Below are 15,514 nucleotides of genomic sequence, written 5' to 3'. Positions count from 1 at the left end.
GAGCTGTGTGGCTCTGAGGTGCACAAGTCAGCCCCTGCTCAGCCTACGTTTTATAGGTTCAAAGCTGCTGCTTTGGGGGCGTCCCGATACTCCATTTAAAGGAAACACTTGCTCAAAATAAGGACGACTACTCTACCAGAAGGGCTGGAAAAGGACAGGTTCCCACGGGACCACGCAAGGTGGGTCAGTTTGCAGAAGGCTCCCAGGAAAGGGTGTACTGAGCAGGAGGAATCCTCATCTTTCCCCATGAAAACAAAGATGGGAACCATAGGGAGCTTCTGCATGAAAGCCACATCCCACTGCCCAGTGACACGTCACACGCTCTACAAAGCCGGCTGAGGCCACAAGCAAACAGTTCAGGTGTCTTAGTAAATGCTTTTATTCTTATTTCCAATCAGTCACAGGTTCTCAGTGGCCGAGGTCAGAGAAGGACACACGGGCGGGACCCTGGGGAGCTTGTGGGAGCTGAGGCCAAAAGGGCAGCACTGTCTGGGTGTGTGGCAGATGGGTCTCTGTCCTCTGACAACACTCTGGGCAGGGGCCACAAATCCTGCCCCTCTGCACTGCCACCAGGGACAGAATCCCTCCCTGAAAAGTCAGACTCTGCTTTCTCTCTAACAGCCAGAAGGGGGCAGCATGGTCCTTGTGTAAAATTCCCAACTTGACCCCCCCCTTCTCAATCTTTTGAAATAAGGGTGCTTGAGGGACCCTAATTCCCACAGGAGAAGGGTATGGGATGGAAGAACCAAGATTTTTAATCTTGTGTCTTCCTCAGGCTACACCGAAAGAGCTTTACACGGATCCTAGAATTGATATGGGGAGTGAGGGATTTCATGTGGCTACTCCTTCCCAGGACCTCCTTGTCTGTCACGCTGCCCTGGAGGACTTTGCGCACTCTCGTCATTGATGGATTCCTGGCTCCCTCTAGCCTTATGAAATTCAACCTTCCCCGTCGTGGGTCCGGCCCCACCCGAGCGAAAAATGTGAGGGACCAGCGGGAGTCCTTCCTCCTCCACAGCTTGCCGCACCTGCCCAGCTTCTGTTTCTCATAATCCCGCATTCCTCATAGTCCTGCGTTCCTGTTCCCACCCTTCCTCCTGCCAAGACCCACCCAGGTGTCCCGGGACTCTTCACTGCTCTATCAGGGGTCGACACCCAGGCTTTCTCTGGCTCCACTGCCAGTTTAGCTGCAGGCGGGGTGGCAGACTGAAGCAAACCCCGTGGCAGGCTCCCCACCGCCAAGCCAAGCCATCTTTGAGATAACTGTGATTAGTCTCCCGGTCACTTTATTTATGGCCCGGGGCTTGCCCCTCCCCCCGATTTTTGGAATTTAGTCTTGGAAAAATTTCTCAATCCTTAGTCTCTGCACAGATTATCTCAGAAGAGGAGGACCTGGACAAGTGGGTTCTGGGAAACTGGCCGTGAGGGTGGCAGGTCAGCGGGAAGGGACTTGAAGCCTTTCTAGAACTGAAGTGAGAGAATTAGGAGAGGCACCCCAGTGGAAGTGACTGATGCCTCTCTGGCCCTGCATTGACACTGACTGGAGACGCTCATCTTGCAGATATGGAAACAGAGTCACAGACAAAACACACGTCTGTGGGTGGCAAGGCCAGATCAGAAGCCAGGGGCCCTGCCTGGCAGCTGACTTCCAGGGAGTGAAAACCTCAGTTCAGCATCTTGGAACGCCGGGCTGGGTGACATGGGGTGGGGCAGGGGGTGGTGGTGGGAATAACAAACCCCCCAGAGATGCCAGGGTTTGATCACCAACATCTATGGGGCACACAAGCCTCAGTGCAGCCCAGACTCAGACTGGAGGGCTCCTGAAACAAGCAGCTGCGGGCTGACCCCCGGGTTTACTAGATGACAATGGACTTGTCATCACTTGGCTTTGCCTCTGCAATGGGGAAGTGATGATCACCATTGCAAGACCCCCCCTTTCTGGACTGCGGCAGTGGGCTCATTTAGACCATCACTCACCCCAACTACCCCTCACACTACCCCCACCCCAGTTCTTAGTTTCTTCCTTTCTCAAATATCCAAGATAGAGAAAAATCTCAAATGCCTCTGTCATATTTCTTGAAGGCTGCAAGTAGAAAGGGTGGGGAGGGACAGGAATGGCTAGGCTACCCAGTCCCCTCTCCTGGGGGCAAACAGAGCCTCCTAGTCTCCACCCAGTAACTTTCCACTGGCCTAGAGCTGGCCATGTACATGTGGGCTGCATGCTGCCCCAGGTGTGGCCCCCTGGTCCCCTCTCCAGCAGGCACTCAGCCAGGACAGGGTGGCTGACGCAGTCTCCGCCTGAGATCCCTGGCCTCATCACATGGGACAGGCTCAAGGGATTGGCCCTGGCTGTGACCATGAGCTGGGCAGCTTCCAGATTACAAAGATGTGGAGGAGATAAGGGGGCCAGGGACTCTGGGCTGAGTGGCCTGGAAAGCTGGGCAAGGGATGTGGGGGCCTCAACTCCTAGGGCCTCAGGACGCCCTGCTGGAGGTAAGACAGGATGTAGCAGAAGACAGAGGAAGGGTTAGGAAACTGTGGAAGGAGTAAAGGCAGCCCCTGGTCCAGGAGCTTCCACCCGGCCTCCTGGCCTCACTTCCCCCTCAGGTCTGCGGGGACAGCACAGGGTGGAAAGAGAGACGGGGGTTAGTCCTGCCTTCTCAGTGCATGCAGTCTGGTGGACCACTGCCCCCCTGTTTAGTCCTCCCAGCTTGCCTTCCCCTGCCTGGGAGCTCAGGACAGGCCCACACTTAGGGGCATCCCCCTGTCCTATGACCTAGGAGGGTAAACTAAGCTGAGTCGTGGAAGCGTTCCTACCCCCTTTATACTGCCCAGGTCCCTAACTAGCTACTAGCCCTAAGAGCTGTGGGAAGGACAGCCTGGGTCAGCTTTACCCCCACACCACAGTGCCCTGTCCTCATGGTCCAGCCGTGTCCCCTCAGCCTCTTTCTTTACAAAGTGTGGTTGCTCAATCTGAAAGAGAAAATGAAGCCCTAGAAGACTCGGTGGGGGTCGCAGTCTCAGCTAGGTTTTCTGGGGTCTCCTTCCCACCTCTGAGGGGCTTCCTCCTACTCACTCGCTGGGTCTGCAAATCCAGAGATGCCCTCAGCCTTGACTGTCCCGTTTGGAAGATGTAATTGGGTGCCAGGGGCACCACAGGGGATGGTGTGGCCTCAGATCTGTAGGGCTCCAAGGATGGCGTTTGTACAAGCTGCAGAAGGTAAGGCGAGGGCTGGCTGCAGGAGAGAGCGGCTGCTCGCAAGCTGGCTGCAGCAAGTTTATGTCTGGACTTGCTGGAGCACAGACGGGGTAACAGGACACGGAAGGGACATTCTCTGGAGGGGGCTGGGGATGGGGAGGGCTCCTCATTCTCGGTTGGTTCCAAAAAGGCTCAGAAAGAAGGTGAAGATATAGATAATGTCTAAGTAAATGTTGAGGGCTCCAAAAACATACTCTTCGGGACTCAGTGAGTGGCGACGGTTACCCATTAGCAACTGGGTATCTAAAGCCAGGAACTGGAAGGAAGGAAAGAACAAGAAGTCAGATGTTCAATCAGTGCTTACTCTAAGGGGGCTAAGCTTCTGTTTGTATTATCTGGTGGTTGAGTGACAGCCCAGAGCTTGGAATTTTCCCAACACCTTCCACCCCTAATCATATCCAGCACCTATTTACTGAGCTTACTCTGTTCCAGGCAGCAGCAGACAGGCAGGGTCCCTGAGCAGAAATCTGGGAGTGGCAGGGTGTTGTTAGTGAGATGAGGGTAACCCCACCGTAATGCAAAGTGTCTTCTGGCAGTACTGAGGGGTAGCCTCAGTCCTGGGTGAGTGTGGCATTTAGGGAGGGCTTCCTGAAGCAGGGAGCGTTCTAGTGAGAGTCTTCATGCTGCTGTCCCAGGATACTTAGATGCTCTGGGGGTTTATTATATACTTTATGGACATCAGCTCCTTCCAGGACAATTGCCCTCACCAGAGGAAACCGAAGCCAGAGATGTTAAGTGTTTATCTAAGTTTACTCATGCAGGGAAATGGAAAACGCGGGATTTGAGCAGTCTGGCTCCAGTACCCACACACAACCATTACGCTCTGTTGCTCTCCGCGGCACCCAGGATAAATGCATCTTCTGCTCTCCCAGGGGAACCTTCTGGGCCTAACATGATTCTGTACAGACTGCCTTAGCCACAGCTCCTCTCTGTCCCCAGTCACCCCTGCCAGCCCCCCCCACTGCCCCCAGAGACTCTGCCCCTCCCTTAAAGCTTTCCTCTTCGTTCAATCTTGGCAGCAGAAACCCCTTGCAATCATCATGTGAAATCAGGCAGGTAGGGACATCTTTTGGAGGATGGGGCCCCAAAGTCTTCCAGTTTCTAAAAGGGGAAGAACTGAATCCACACGGTTGAGATTTCTTTAGACTCATTCATGTCCTGTATAGCTCTATCATCATTTGTATGTGGAGGGCGTTCTCTCTCTCTCTCTCTCTCTCTCTCTCTCTCTCTCTCTCTCTCTCTCTCTCTCTACACACACACACACACACACACACACACTGGGTAACAAATGCAAGCCAGGGATGAAGAGTTGGAAGCCATCAGGGACTCAAATCTGTGTGCTTTAGCAGGGTTCACTGCTTAATGATGTGGGGGAGAACTTGGAGATAATTACGTGAAAGCTGGTCCTTGCTTTAATAAGGGCTGGGGAGTGAGAACTCTTCCTTGTTCAAGAGGAAGTTATATGTCCCAATCCCTTTCCTTCACCCCATCCAAGAACTCCCTCCCAGGACCCACACTCCTTGGAGTGGTTTTAGATGTAGCCTACAGCAAACCCTGGGAGGATCCTTGTCCTCCATACTAATGCCACAAAACACAGGGATCAGAGACTCCAGCAACTCCAGTACGTGGTACACGAGGTGGGTCTCCTTGAAGGTGTAGTGGAGGAGGGTGACTGAGCTCAGTCCTGAAAGTCACCAGACTGTCCTGACAATCACTCAGCTGGGAGAATGAACAAGACACCGAACCTCCTCGTGGCCTGTGAAATCCTAGCTGTGAAGGGAGATGAGGGCGCTTGCCTCATGGGGCTGTTGTTAGACTGCAATAACCATCCTGTGTGCAAGACACCTGGCCCACAGCCGGCAGTGGCGCCTAATGAACGGTAGCTGTTGCTGGGGTTCCACTGCTGTGTCTGAAGGAGAAGCATCCCCCTGAGACTAGGCAGACGCTGCTAATGAGACTCGGGCGGCTCCCACAGCACATCAGGGAGGCAGAGGCATTCTGAGGGGACTCTGCCCAGCTTTAACAAAAGGAAAATGGGGAGCTGTGGTAAGGGTTGAGGGGGCCCTTTGTGCAAGGATCGGGTCCCCCAGAGCATGGCAGCATTAAGGGCAAGCCCCTTCCCCCTCCAACACAGACTGGAGCTGGAAGGCTGAGGTTTGAGTCCTTGCTCCAGGTTTCAGGAATCAACTTAGTCAACAAGGGTCATACCACCGCTGACTGTACAGAGGCCTCGACTACCATTATTATCTGCTATGGTTTTACTCCGTTCTACTTGGCAGAATGAGACTTGGCTTCCTAAGTGAAATTTCCTCTGCAAAGAGAACAGGCAAGCAGGGGTGGCGGGGGAGAGCTCAAATGCTGCGGGCTGTTTAGCAGGCACAGCTGCCAAGCAGAAGTTAATAAATCGCTGAGCTGGCTTATCAATCAGCAGTGCTTGGTTGATTTCCCAGAGCCTGGTCACCCCTGGGTGAGCCCATGAAACAGAATCTTTCAACCTAGAAGCTCAAACCTGGTCCGGTTTGGGGGTGCCCCTTCAAGGAACACCCACCCAGTGGCCTCCAGAACAGCCAGCTAGCTGGCTGTAGGAAAGAGTACAATGATGACCCTGGCCCTGGATGCTCATCCCGACGGTGCTAGCTGGGGTGGCCTGCCCCAAAGGGGTACCATCCACTGCCGCAGCCTCGTTCATTCCCGAGAGCCAGTTGGAAGCTTTTTACTAATTTGTGCCTGACAGTTTAATGAGGGCAACAAATATCATCAGAATTCCATCATAAGGGCAGCAAGATGTCTCGGCAGATGAGGGTACTTGCTGTCAAGCCTGGTGGCCTGAATTTGATTCTTAGAACCCACACAGTGGAGAGAAATGACTCTAATTGTCCTCTAATCTCCACACTCACATTGTGACATGCCTGTGCACAAGCACACACACACACACACAAATAAATGTAAAATGGTTTTTAAAAGTCCCATTGCAAGCATTCATTACAAGGGGGAAAGTAACCAGCTAGCATCTCCACGGTGACCAAAGCATTGCCAGCCTTCTGAGCTGGCAGCAGGCTACCATGTTTACAGTTAACACACTAGTTGCAAACTAAGGTCAACTGTTGACACCTGGAAAGTTCAGTTAGGGGTCAACTGAACACAGGACTGCAGGAGGGGGTGGGATGGTCAGAGGCAGTGCAGGGCTAAAAATGAGTAATCTATCGAGTATATGACGGTCCTTGTGTGTGCTAACATGTTATCTCACGGTCCCGGTGTACGCTGACAGGTGAGCATTGTCACTGTTCAGGTCAGGGGTCTTAGAGAGGAACTGGCTTGTCTTGTTCCTCTTAGAGAGGAACTGGCCACATATCTAGTGCTGGAACCCAATCATACCCCTGTCCTGGTGGACCTGGGGCAGAGTGGGTTTGTGTTTATGGGGGGGACCCTGTCCTAGTTCCCCCAATCGGTAGGACTGCATCTACACCAGCGGTTCTCAACCTTCTTGATGCTGCAACCCTTTAATACAGTTCCTCATGCTGTAGTGACCCCCAACCATAAAGTTATTTAATTGCTACTTCATAACTAATGTTGCCACTCTTAATGATATGCAACCCCTGTGAAACGGTTGTTCAGCCCTCCCAAAGGGGTCAAGACCCACAGGTTGACAGACACTGATCAACACAGACTCTAGCCACATAGCTAGCCTGAGCCTGCTACACTGGGAATCAAACATATCTGTCGTTTGCTCCTCCCTCAAACATGGCTCAGAGGTGAGGCTGAGGCTCTCTGGGAGAGCCTCACCATGGTAAGGCCGTCATCAGACAAGGGCTGAATGGAAAAAGCTGGGGCCGCCACGTGTTGAACAGCGTAAAAGAAGAGCTTGTGGACTATGTCTGTCCTACAGAAATGCCAGCACAGTGCTGGAGTGGAGAGCCCTGGGCCATTCCTGCAGGGCGGGTTCTGACAGAACTTTACTGGAAACCACCCAGTCTTGACAGGGCCCACTTGACGAAACTGACGCAGTACTGAGGCGGAAATATCTCCCATATCTGCTACCATGAGAAGAAAGCAAGCCGCAGAAAAGACCTTATCACATGATTGTACAAAAGTACATGTGTGATTTGAGAGCCTATAAGCAAATGTGACTACTGAACAATCCAGGCAGACAGCAACTTCCTGTCATGGTCACCACCAGGGAAGGCGAGGAGTGTGGTCAAATTGTTTGCTTCATCCGTATTTAAGACTTCCAAAAGCTGAAACCCAGGAGTAGACGTATTCATATATTGTGAAGCATAACTTATATAGGAAGATGGGCTTGTGACTGTTTTTAAAAACTCACATAAGCCTCTTTGACAACTGTCACATTACAGTCCTCATGGTTGGGGGGACATGACTGAAGCACGGAGAGTATAACCAACTTCCCTCATCACCGTCAAGAGGACAGCTCAAGTGTGCTCATTCCAATTGCCAAGAGAAGCAATGTGGGGTGCAATGTGCTGGTGTGTGCATTCCTGTGTGTGTGTGTGCATATGCTGGTGTGTGTGCATTCCTGTGTGTGTGTGTGCATATGCTGGTGTGTGTGCATTCCTGTGTGTGTGTGTGTGTGTGCGCTCGCGCACCTGTGCGTGTGTGCTATAAGAACCAAGTAAGAAGAGATGCAAACAGAACCAATTGCTCAGAGAAACACAGGCTTCCTAGTCAGATGGCACAGGGAACTGAGCCCCTCTGGTGCTCTGTCCCCTCTTTTAGAGCGAGAGGGTGACTTTGGCCTTTAGGACGCTCCACTACCCACTTTCTCTTTAAGACAGGATCTTGATATGTAGGCTAGGCTGGTCTCCCAACTCTCAATTCTCTTGCTTCCCAGCTCCTGGGTGCTGGGATTACAAGTATACACAGCCACCCCTGGAGGGCTTTGGATTCCTAAAAAAGACGCTGCCAGGGTCTGTAGGTCTGGCTCAGCTAATAAAAGTAAAGAGAAAGCTTGAGGACCTGAGTTTGGATCCCCAGCACAAAAGCTGCACATGTCATGTGTTCAGAATCACAAGCGCTGGGAAGGAAGAGACAGAAGGTTCCCCGGAGCTAGCCTATCAGTACTGGTGAGCTGGTGTCAAGTCCAGTGAGCAATGGAGAGCAGTTAAGGTTGTTGTCTACACTCACTTCTGGCTCCACACTCATGTAAACATACACGGACATGCACACACTCATGTAAACATACACAGACGTGCACACACTCATGTAAACATACACGGACGTGCACACACTCATGTAACATACACGGACATGCACACACTCATGTAAACATATATGGACATGCACACACACAGAAAAGAAAGAGGCCGACCTGTCAAGACTTCAGTGCCTCCCGCCTGGCTGCAGGCAGTGAGGGGGGGGCAGCAGGGGAGTGCGGACAAGTTGCTGAGTAGAGGCCCGGGCCCTGTTTGTTGCTTGATACCAAAGGGAAGTCTTTCTCTTCTCTGACTAAGACATCAGAAGTATCAAAAGCCACAGACAACCTTCACACCTCCAGGCAGGCCCCTGAAGGAGCAGGGTCTGGGGGAACTACAACCAGAGGGTCTGGCTCAGGAAGCCAGGGAAGTTTTGTATAAATATGTGTGAAAGTAACCACAGCAGAGAAGGTGAGACTAGCAAGCCCAGTTTGAGGGCGCATGGGCAGCTCACCACCCCTCTCGGGTAAGGGCTTTTGATAACTGACCACATGCCCTGCTCTTCCTAAGTGCTATACATAGTCAACTCATTTTAAAGTCACAACCCCCAGGGGGTGGTGGGTTCCATCACTGGACCCACTTAGAGAAACTGAAGCAGAGAGATGTTTCCTAATGCGAGTGGCCCCACACAGTTAGAACTTGGCATAGAAGCATTCCAAACATGGTGCCCTGGTTCCCAAGCCCTGTCCTAACATGAGAATGACAGCAGAGGCTGTCATGTACCAAGCGCTAACTTTACGGCCTTCACAATAGGCTTGTGAATGTACGGGAGATTAGGTCCATTTTATAGATGAAGCAAGTGAGGCACAAAGAAATCCAAGGCTAAAGCTTGCCAAAGGTCATACTGTGGTAAAGATGAGCAAGGCCTTGGATGTGGCTTGGTGGGGGTGTTCTGGCTGGCAGAAGGGCTTCTCCTTTCTATACACACATTGGCTCTGCCCATCACGTCTCTGCCTGGCTCTGCGGTGGAGAGCAGCATGCTGGACCTGAGAATTGCGACTCCTCTCTTCCTGCCCTGCCTTGAGTGGCTGGTGGGTGCAGAGATTTTCCTTGCCTATTTCTGCACAGTCTCCTAGTCACCCTGACCCCTCCCCTTCGGGACAGGGATTCCTTTCTCCTCCATGTGGCAGGCTGCTGTGACCATTCAGGGGTGAAGAGGGTGTTGATGGGAGGATTAGAGTCTGAGGAGGTGACACTGTGGTAAGGGAGATCAGGAAGTAGACCTAGAACAGTGAGTTCGCCACACCATCATCCCCCTACTTCAGAGCCAGCCACCAGCTTCCCCACGGTTTGGGGAGACAGCATCTCCTGTAGCAGAAGAAGGGCGACAGAATGGAAAGTCCTCGAATAATTTTGAGGCTCATATAGCCCCTCGGAACAAGAGAATGGATTTTGACAACCTTGGGCCTGTGTGGCTGGTTTTCACTTTGTACTGTTGTCTGGATTTGGGGAAGATCGGGCCTACATTATGGCCCTCACTAGACCAAGTGAGGGGTGGAGCGGTGGGGGGGCTAGAGGGTTCCCCTAAACTTCCCAGGTGCTTAAACTGTGTCAGAGAGCCCAGAACCTCTGTGGGCCTGGATAGCGATCGAGAGCTTCCTCTGGGGGTGGCAGGCTATACGGCCTCTCTAGGTCCACAGGCCCCACTCTGTTTCCCTACCTTGTAATGGGCAGGACTGGATCAAGAAAACCAAACAGTTTCTGCCCAGCCCCACAGCTCTGCCCCATCACCCCAGCCTGGCCCATGGGTTTAACCTCTCAAGAAAGCACCAAGGAGAGGGCTCTAGTGGGGAGAGGATGGTGGAGTCACTCAGAACCAATGCCTTTCAGCTGACTCACATCTACTGGCATTTCAGTCCTGACACCCAGAAATGTGTAGGGGTCAAGATGCAAGCTCAGGGCTTCCTGACAATGCGCCAAGGCTAGACGTTGAAGAGACCTAGGAGGGACCTGCTTTTCAAGGCTGGACCCCGTAAGGCCTTGGTTTGCAAGCCGGTGGCCCCACCCGGAAAGATGGAAGAACCTCTCAGAGTGGGAGCTGTAGGGTCGGGAGAACCACTGGGTGTCCTCAGTCTCCACAAAACCCAGGCTAGCAGGGATAGAGAGGGAAGGCCCCATGGAGGCCTCAAGGCCGCATCTGACTCTTCTCTTTCTCACACATCCTTGATGAGGCAGTAATCATGCCAGGGGTGGGGATGTCGTGTACGTGTCTTGCCTGACTGCAGAACAGATAGGGTCCCATGTGTACTAAGTGGGAGAGGAGGAGGCACTGGGCTTGAGATAGAGGGGCACAGATCCCACAAACAGGTGATGCTGGAAGAAGCCAGCAGGGGCCAGCACAGGGCACAATGCAGGGGTTGATGAGAAGGCACAGGGATCTTCTGGGATGCTGCTGAATGGAATGCATCATGGCACCCAAGGGTGTCTTCCCTTCTCTAAGCAGAAGGGCCACTCATATGCTCTCTCTACTACTCTTTATGTAATTTTCAAGGCGATCCCAATCAAGGCTTTTGGATGAACTGACTGAATGAGACATTATGGGGGTCACTGGACACCAAAGTTCCTTCTCCTCCCTGTGACTCACAGGAGACAGCCAAGTCAGTGCATATTCAGCAGCGCAACTGACCTGTCCCAGCACCTCAGACACGCCCTGCCCCCACCTCACTCCCCAGGCACCCATTCACCCCACAAACATCCGTGGATGCCTGCTGTATACTATGCTGTTCCAGGTGATGGGACTATAGCAGTGAACAAACCGGAGTGGTGGGTGATCCCCACTCTCAAGGAGTTTACATTCTTCCCCTTGAGTCAGAAAACCAAACAGATCAGAAAAACCCAGAGTGTGTCCCAGGAGGAGAAGATAGACGGGCTAGCTAGAGTTGGGAATCTAGGAGGACGGAGCAGGGCATGAGCGTGGGGGCGCTTGCCCTGTTGTGAAGGAAACAAAGCCCAGGAAGAGTAGAAGTGGGAGAGTCTCAGGGGACAGAGGAGCAGATCAGGTGTGGCACCCGGGTGCGGAAGGAGCCTGTTATATATACCTAGGCAGCAAGGGACCCGAGTGGACGCAGCCGTGGGGAGGAGGAGGTCAAAGGGGGCCTGTGGGAAGCAACCAGCTTTGGAAGCCAAGGGTGGGGGCGTGGGGGTTTTTTACTCCCGCCCACTAGCTGGACCAGAGATGTGGGCACAGCAGGGGGAGCAGTGGGGGCCATGGCAACAAGCCTGATGGGAGGCAATTGCGCCTGACCCTGGGAAAGAAGGGCCCTGAAGCTTGGCAGAGCGCTCAGGCCCAGATAAGATGAGGGATAGAGGCATGAGACCTGGTGCCGAGTCTGATGGGTTAGGAAAGGAGTTGTGCTGCCAAGGAATTTGTCCTGAGTGGGAACAATGAGAAAGGCTGTGAACCCAGGAAAAAGCTGTTTGCATGTGTTAGAGGATAAAGGGTCTGTTAGATTGCGAATGGGCATGCTGACCAGGCAACTGAACATTCTGGTCTGGACACTGGGGCTGGAGGTAAATTTACAGTCATAATGTTCAAAGCACTGAGGCTGCCTGGGCTCCTGAGGGAAAGAGAAGACCCAGGGGCCCAGGGCAGGACATGGTGGGGCCTGCTAAACAAAAACCAGCATCAGGAGGCCTGGAGGGTGAATGGATGAGTCAGATTCTGCTGAGCTGGGCCCAGGAGGGCTGAGGCTGCTGCTGGCTTTGGCACCATGGAGGTTGCCAGTGAACTGGATGGCAACACTCTTCAGAGGGCTCGGTGGCAGAGCTCATGCTTAGCCTTCACAAAGCTCTTCTTCAGTCCCTGGCACTGGAAAAGCACCCAAGAGAGAATGGGAGCAGACAGCCGGAGGAGGGGAGGCTTGGGGGGGCGTTATGGAGAGGAGCATAGATTTTTTAAAAAGAATTTTTGCTATATATGGGGAACAGAGAATGGGCAAGGGCTCTAGGGAGCTGTGGGCTAAGAGTATTTTGTGGTTTTTATTTTTCTTTAGATGGGATAAATGACGGCATGTTTCCACGCTCGCACAACAGTATAGTCGAGAAGTCAACACACGATTCACCTGATGATAATGATGGAGGGGAGGAGACACACCTCTCCTCCAGGTGACCACAGAGGCACTGGCCACCAGACCCCCCAGGCCTGCGGCTGGACCTAGCTTTTACTGGCTGTGAGACTCTGCCAGCCCCACAACTTAACCCTCAGGGCCTCCAATGAGCAAGGTGGTTGTTGTCAGGGAGGCCCTGGCTTGTGATAGAGATGCCATGAAGCAATAGGTGTGAAAGTGTTCTGCAGGGTGCCATGGGTGGGACGGGTGGCTGGGATTATTCTTATTATTGTAACAGCACAAGAGATTATCAAGCCGACTTAAAGGCTTAGTACTATCCACCCGGCCCTGCCTGCATGCATAGCTTCCTCGCGCTGCTTCCATGCCTGCTGCCACCCGACCCTCAGGAAGCGAAGTGCACGCCTGGCCCTCCGTAGATGCCCACTCTCCTCCGCTCCACCGGCCTCCCTCTCCCTGGCTTGACCCACTCCTGTCTGTAGCCATGACAGCTCTCTGGGGCCTCCTGATGTTACTGCCTGGGTCGGTGGCCCTGATTTTGCCTTCCTCCCATCTCTTCTCTGGGATTGATCTTTGCTTAAGAAAATGCGAGCTGGAAGGAGGAACGCTGGTCCAGGAGCCAGAAGTGGGCGTCCCAGAGTAACCAGGCATCCCAGTTTCAGGGGGACCTCCAGTGCCGACACTGGGAAGGCACTAAGTAGGTGCAGCACCCCCGAGTCTTGGTCTCAGATTTGACCTTTACTGTAGAGACGTTGACAACTTAGCCCTAGGGCTTCTGGTGTGGGAGGTGCTTGGCTTCACTTTGCTAAGTAGCCAAGGAGGACTTTAAATTTCTGATCCTCCTGCCTCCACCTCCCAAACGCTAGGATTACAGGTGTGCACCACCATGATGGATGGACGGAAGAGGCAATTCTTACATCAAGGTTATCTACATCCTTGGGCATTCTTGTTATCCACGAGTCTCAAATTTGTAACTAAACCGGGGACTCTGGCCACTTAGCAAAGCTGAGCAGATTAGAGAGAGAGGAGGTCTGGTCGTTGTGTCACTGGCAATAGATGTCTCTTTAGGTGGCTTCCCATGAGTATGTCATGAACACCAGCTTGTCTCTTGGGCTAACCTGGGGCACATACTCAGGTGCTGAGGGCCTACTTGGCCAGAGGATATGTTGTGCTGCCTTAGACAGATCTGTTCTGGTCATGATGTCTGGGCATCTGCTTCTAGGCACTTCCCACCTGGCCTCTGCCTTTCAATGGGACTCTGGAGCCAGATGTCCAAGTTCTCAGCCTTGTCCTGCCGTTTCCTAGGATGCCAGGATGCCCTTGGCATGTTATCAGACATCACTGAGCTTCCTCTGCGTTGCCATCTCTGCTAGGTGTGGTGTGAGAAATAAGAGCGAGAGAGAGGGGGCTGGGGAAAGTGAGTGCTCAGGCTAAGCCCCTGGCGTTCATGCCAGTACTCAGGAGGCTGGGTGGGAGGGTTGCAAGTTCAAGGCCAACTTGACTGTCCTGGAGCTCACTCTGTAGACCAGGCTGGCCTAGAACCCACAGAGATCCACTTGCCTCTGCCTCCCGAGTTCTGGGATTAAAGGCGTGTGCCACCATTGCCCAGGGCAGTCAATTTGTTTTAAAAAGGCAAATAAGTAAATAAGTACACACACAAATTAGCTAATACTGTTAAGTGAATTTGGTGAGGACGGCAAAGACCAAGCCCCCTCTAATGGAGCCTTTCACCAGGTTTGCGACTCTTTCCCACACTGTCCTGGGACCACACTAACTTGGTCCACACGGTAGGATATCCTCGAGCTCAGTCCCTCTTAGTCCTGCAGTGGCTGGCAGCTTCCACCCTGCTGTTCTCACATTCCCGTACTCCCTCAGAGAGCATGTCTGGGACACAAGGCAGAATCCCTGAATGTGGTACTGTGCCAGCCCCACCCTCAGATGCTGCAAAAAGGTTTCGGAGAGACTGTGAGGAAAATACATAGTGTCATGGAGCTGAGAAGGTGGCCCCGGAAGCTGGGCTGAACTCACCAACGTGAACAAGCCCGCTCCTAGCACGGCATAGACGGCGTGGAGCCAGGGGACCTGTGGGCACAGGAAGGATGGGCTTTAGTATGTGCAAAGGACAGTTGGCAGAAGGACCAGGGGCTGGACCAGAGGGTGGAGGAAGTGGGGTAACTCTCCCCAGGACTGAGAGGGGCAGTGGAGGACAGAGAGACCCCAGAGTAATCATGGGACACCTGCAGCGAATTCCCACAGACCTGATTTTTTTTCTTCAAAACACAGCCCCAGGCTCAGGCTGGCCAAGGGTGACTCATCCTATCTGACTATCATCCTCCTGGGCCTGGCTCTAGGCTCCCCCTGCTGTCCCTATCCATCCCTGCTCTCCCTATCTAGGGTCTGCCTGTCCCTTTCACAGAGCCCTCTCTGTCTCTGTCTTGGGAGCAAAAGCTCAGCTGGAAGAAGTCAGTCAAACCCAGAGCCAGTGTGGAGGTGGAGCATCGGGAACCTCTGCCAGACAGGCGTGGAGGGCTTGCTGCAGGAGGCGGGAGGCCGGAACAGTGCCCTTCCCAGCTAGTGCTCACCCTGGCTGTGCACGCAAACTCCACAACTCTAGGGTGCCATGTTAGCACTGCCCTTTGTGGAACCCTTCCAGAAAACTTCCCAGAAGATCCCTGGAAACACAGGCATCCCATCAGCTCAGTGTGGGTCAATAAAGGGCTCTTTGAAGTTCTGAGGCCCCTTCCTGTAGCCCCCTCCCCATCCTAGATACATAGAGGCCCCCAGGCCAGCTCCGGCCCCTCCCTTTGTCAACAGGATCCTGGGAAGAGCCAAAGAAATGCCAGAATCAATCTTGACATTCTAGACTAGGTGCCAACCACCTGGAGGCTGGGGCTGGGCGGGATGGAGGTAGGTTAGAAGGGATGAGAAATGCTATCCCTGCTTGGCAGACGAGATGCAATAGGGGGTCAGGTTCCAAATGTGGC

At 53.1% G+C, this 15,514-nt stretch overlaps 1 protein-coding gene across 3 annotated transcripts in view; it reads right to left on the bottom strand.

The window, feature by feature from the left end:
- Positions 1 to 361: 361 nt before the first annotated feature.
- Faim2 (Fas apoptotic inhibitory molecule 2) overlaps positions 362 to 15,514 on the bottom strand; it is a 30,169-nt gene continuing 15,016 nt past the window's right edge. For all 3 annotated transcript variants that reach the window (XM_013111252.3, XM_005067225.4, XM_040753835.1), the window contains 2 exons: positions 14,559 to 14,612; positions 362 to 3,515 (listed from right to left, as the gene is read on the bottom strand). In XM_013111252.3, coding sequence (XP_012966706.1) covers positions 3,366 to 3,515; positions 14,559 to 14,612 — 204 coding nt within the window. In that variant the 3' untranslated portion in view covers positions 362 to 3,365. The remainder of the gene's footprint in view (positions 3,516 to 14,558; positions 14,613 to 15,514) is intronic.

This window comes from Mesocricetus auratus, unplaced genomic scaffold (assembly GCF_017639785.1).
Source record: "Mesocricetus auratus isolate SY011 unplaced genomic scaffold, BCM_Maur_2.0 Super-Scaffold_100010, whole genome shotgun sequence".
Taxonomy (NCBI): Eukaryota; Metazoa; Chordata; class Mammalia; order Rodentia; family Cricetidae; genus Mesocricetus; species Mesocricetus auratus.
This window is presented reverse-complemented; position numbering and strand designations above follow the sequence as displayed.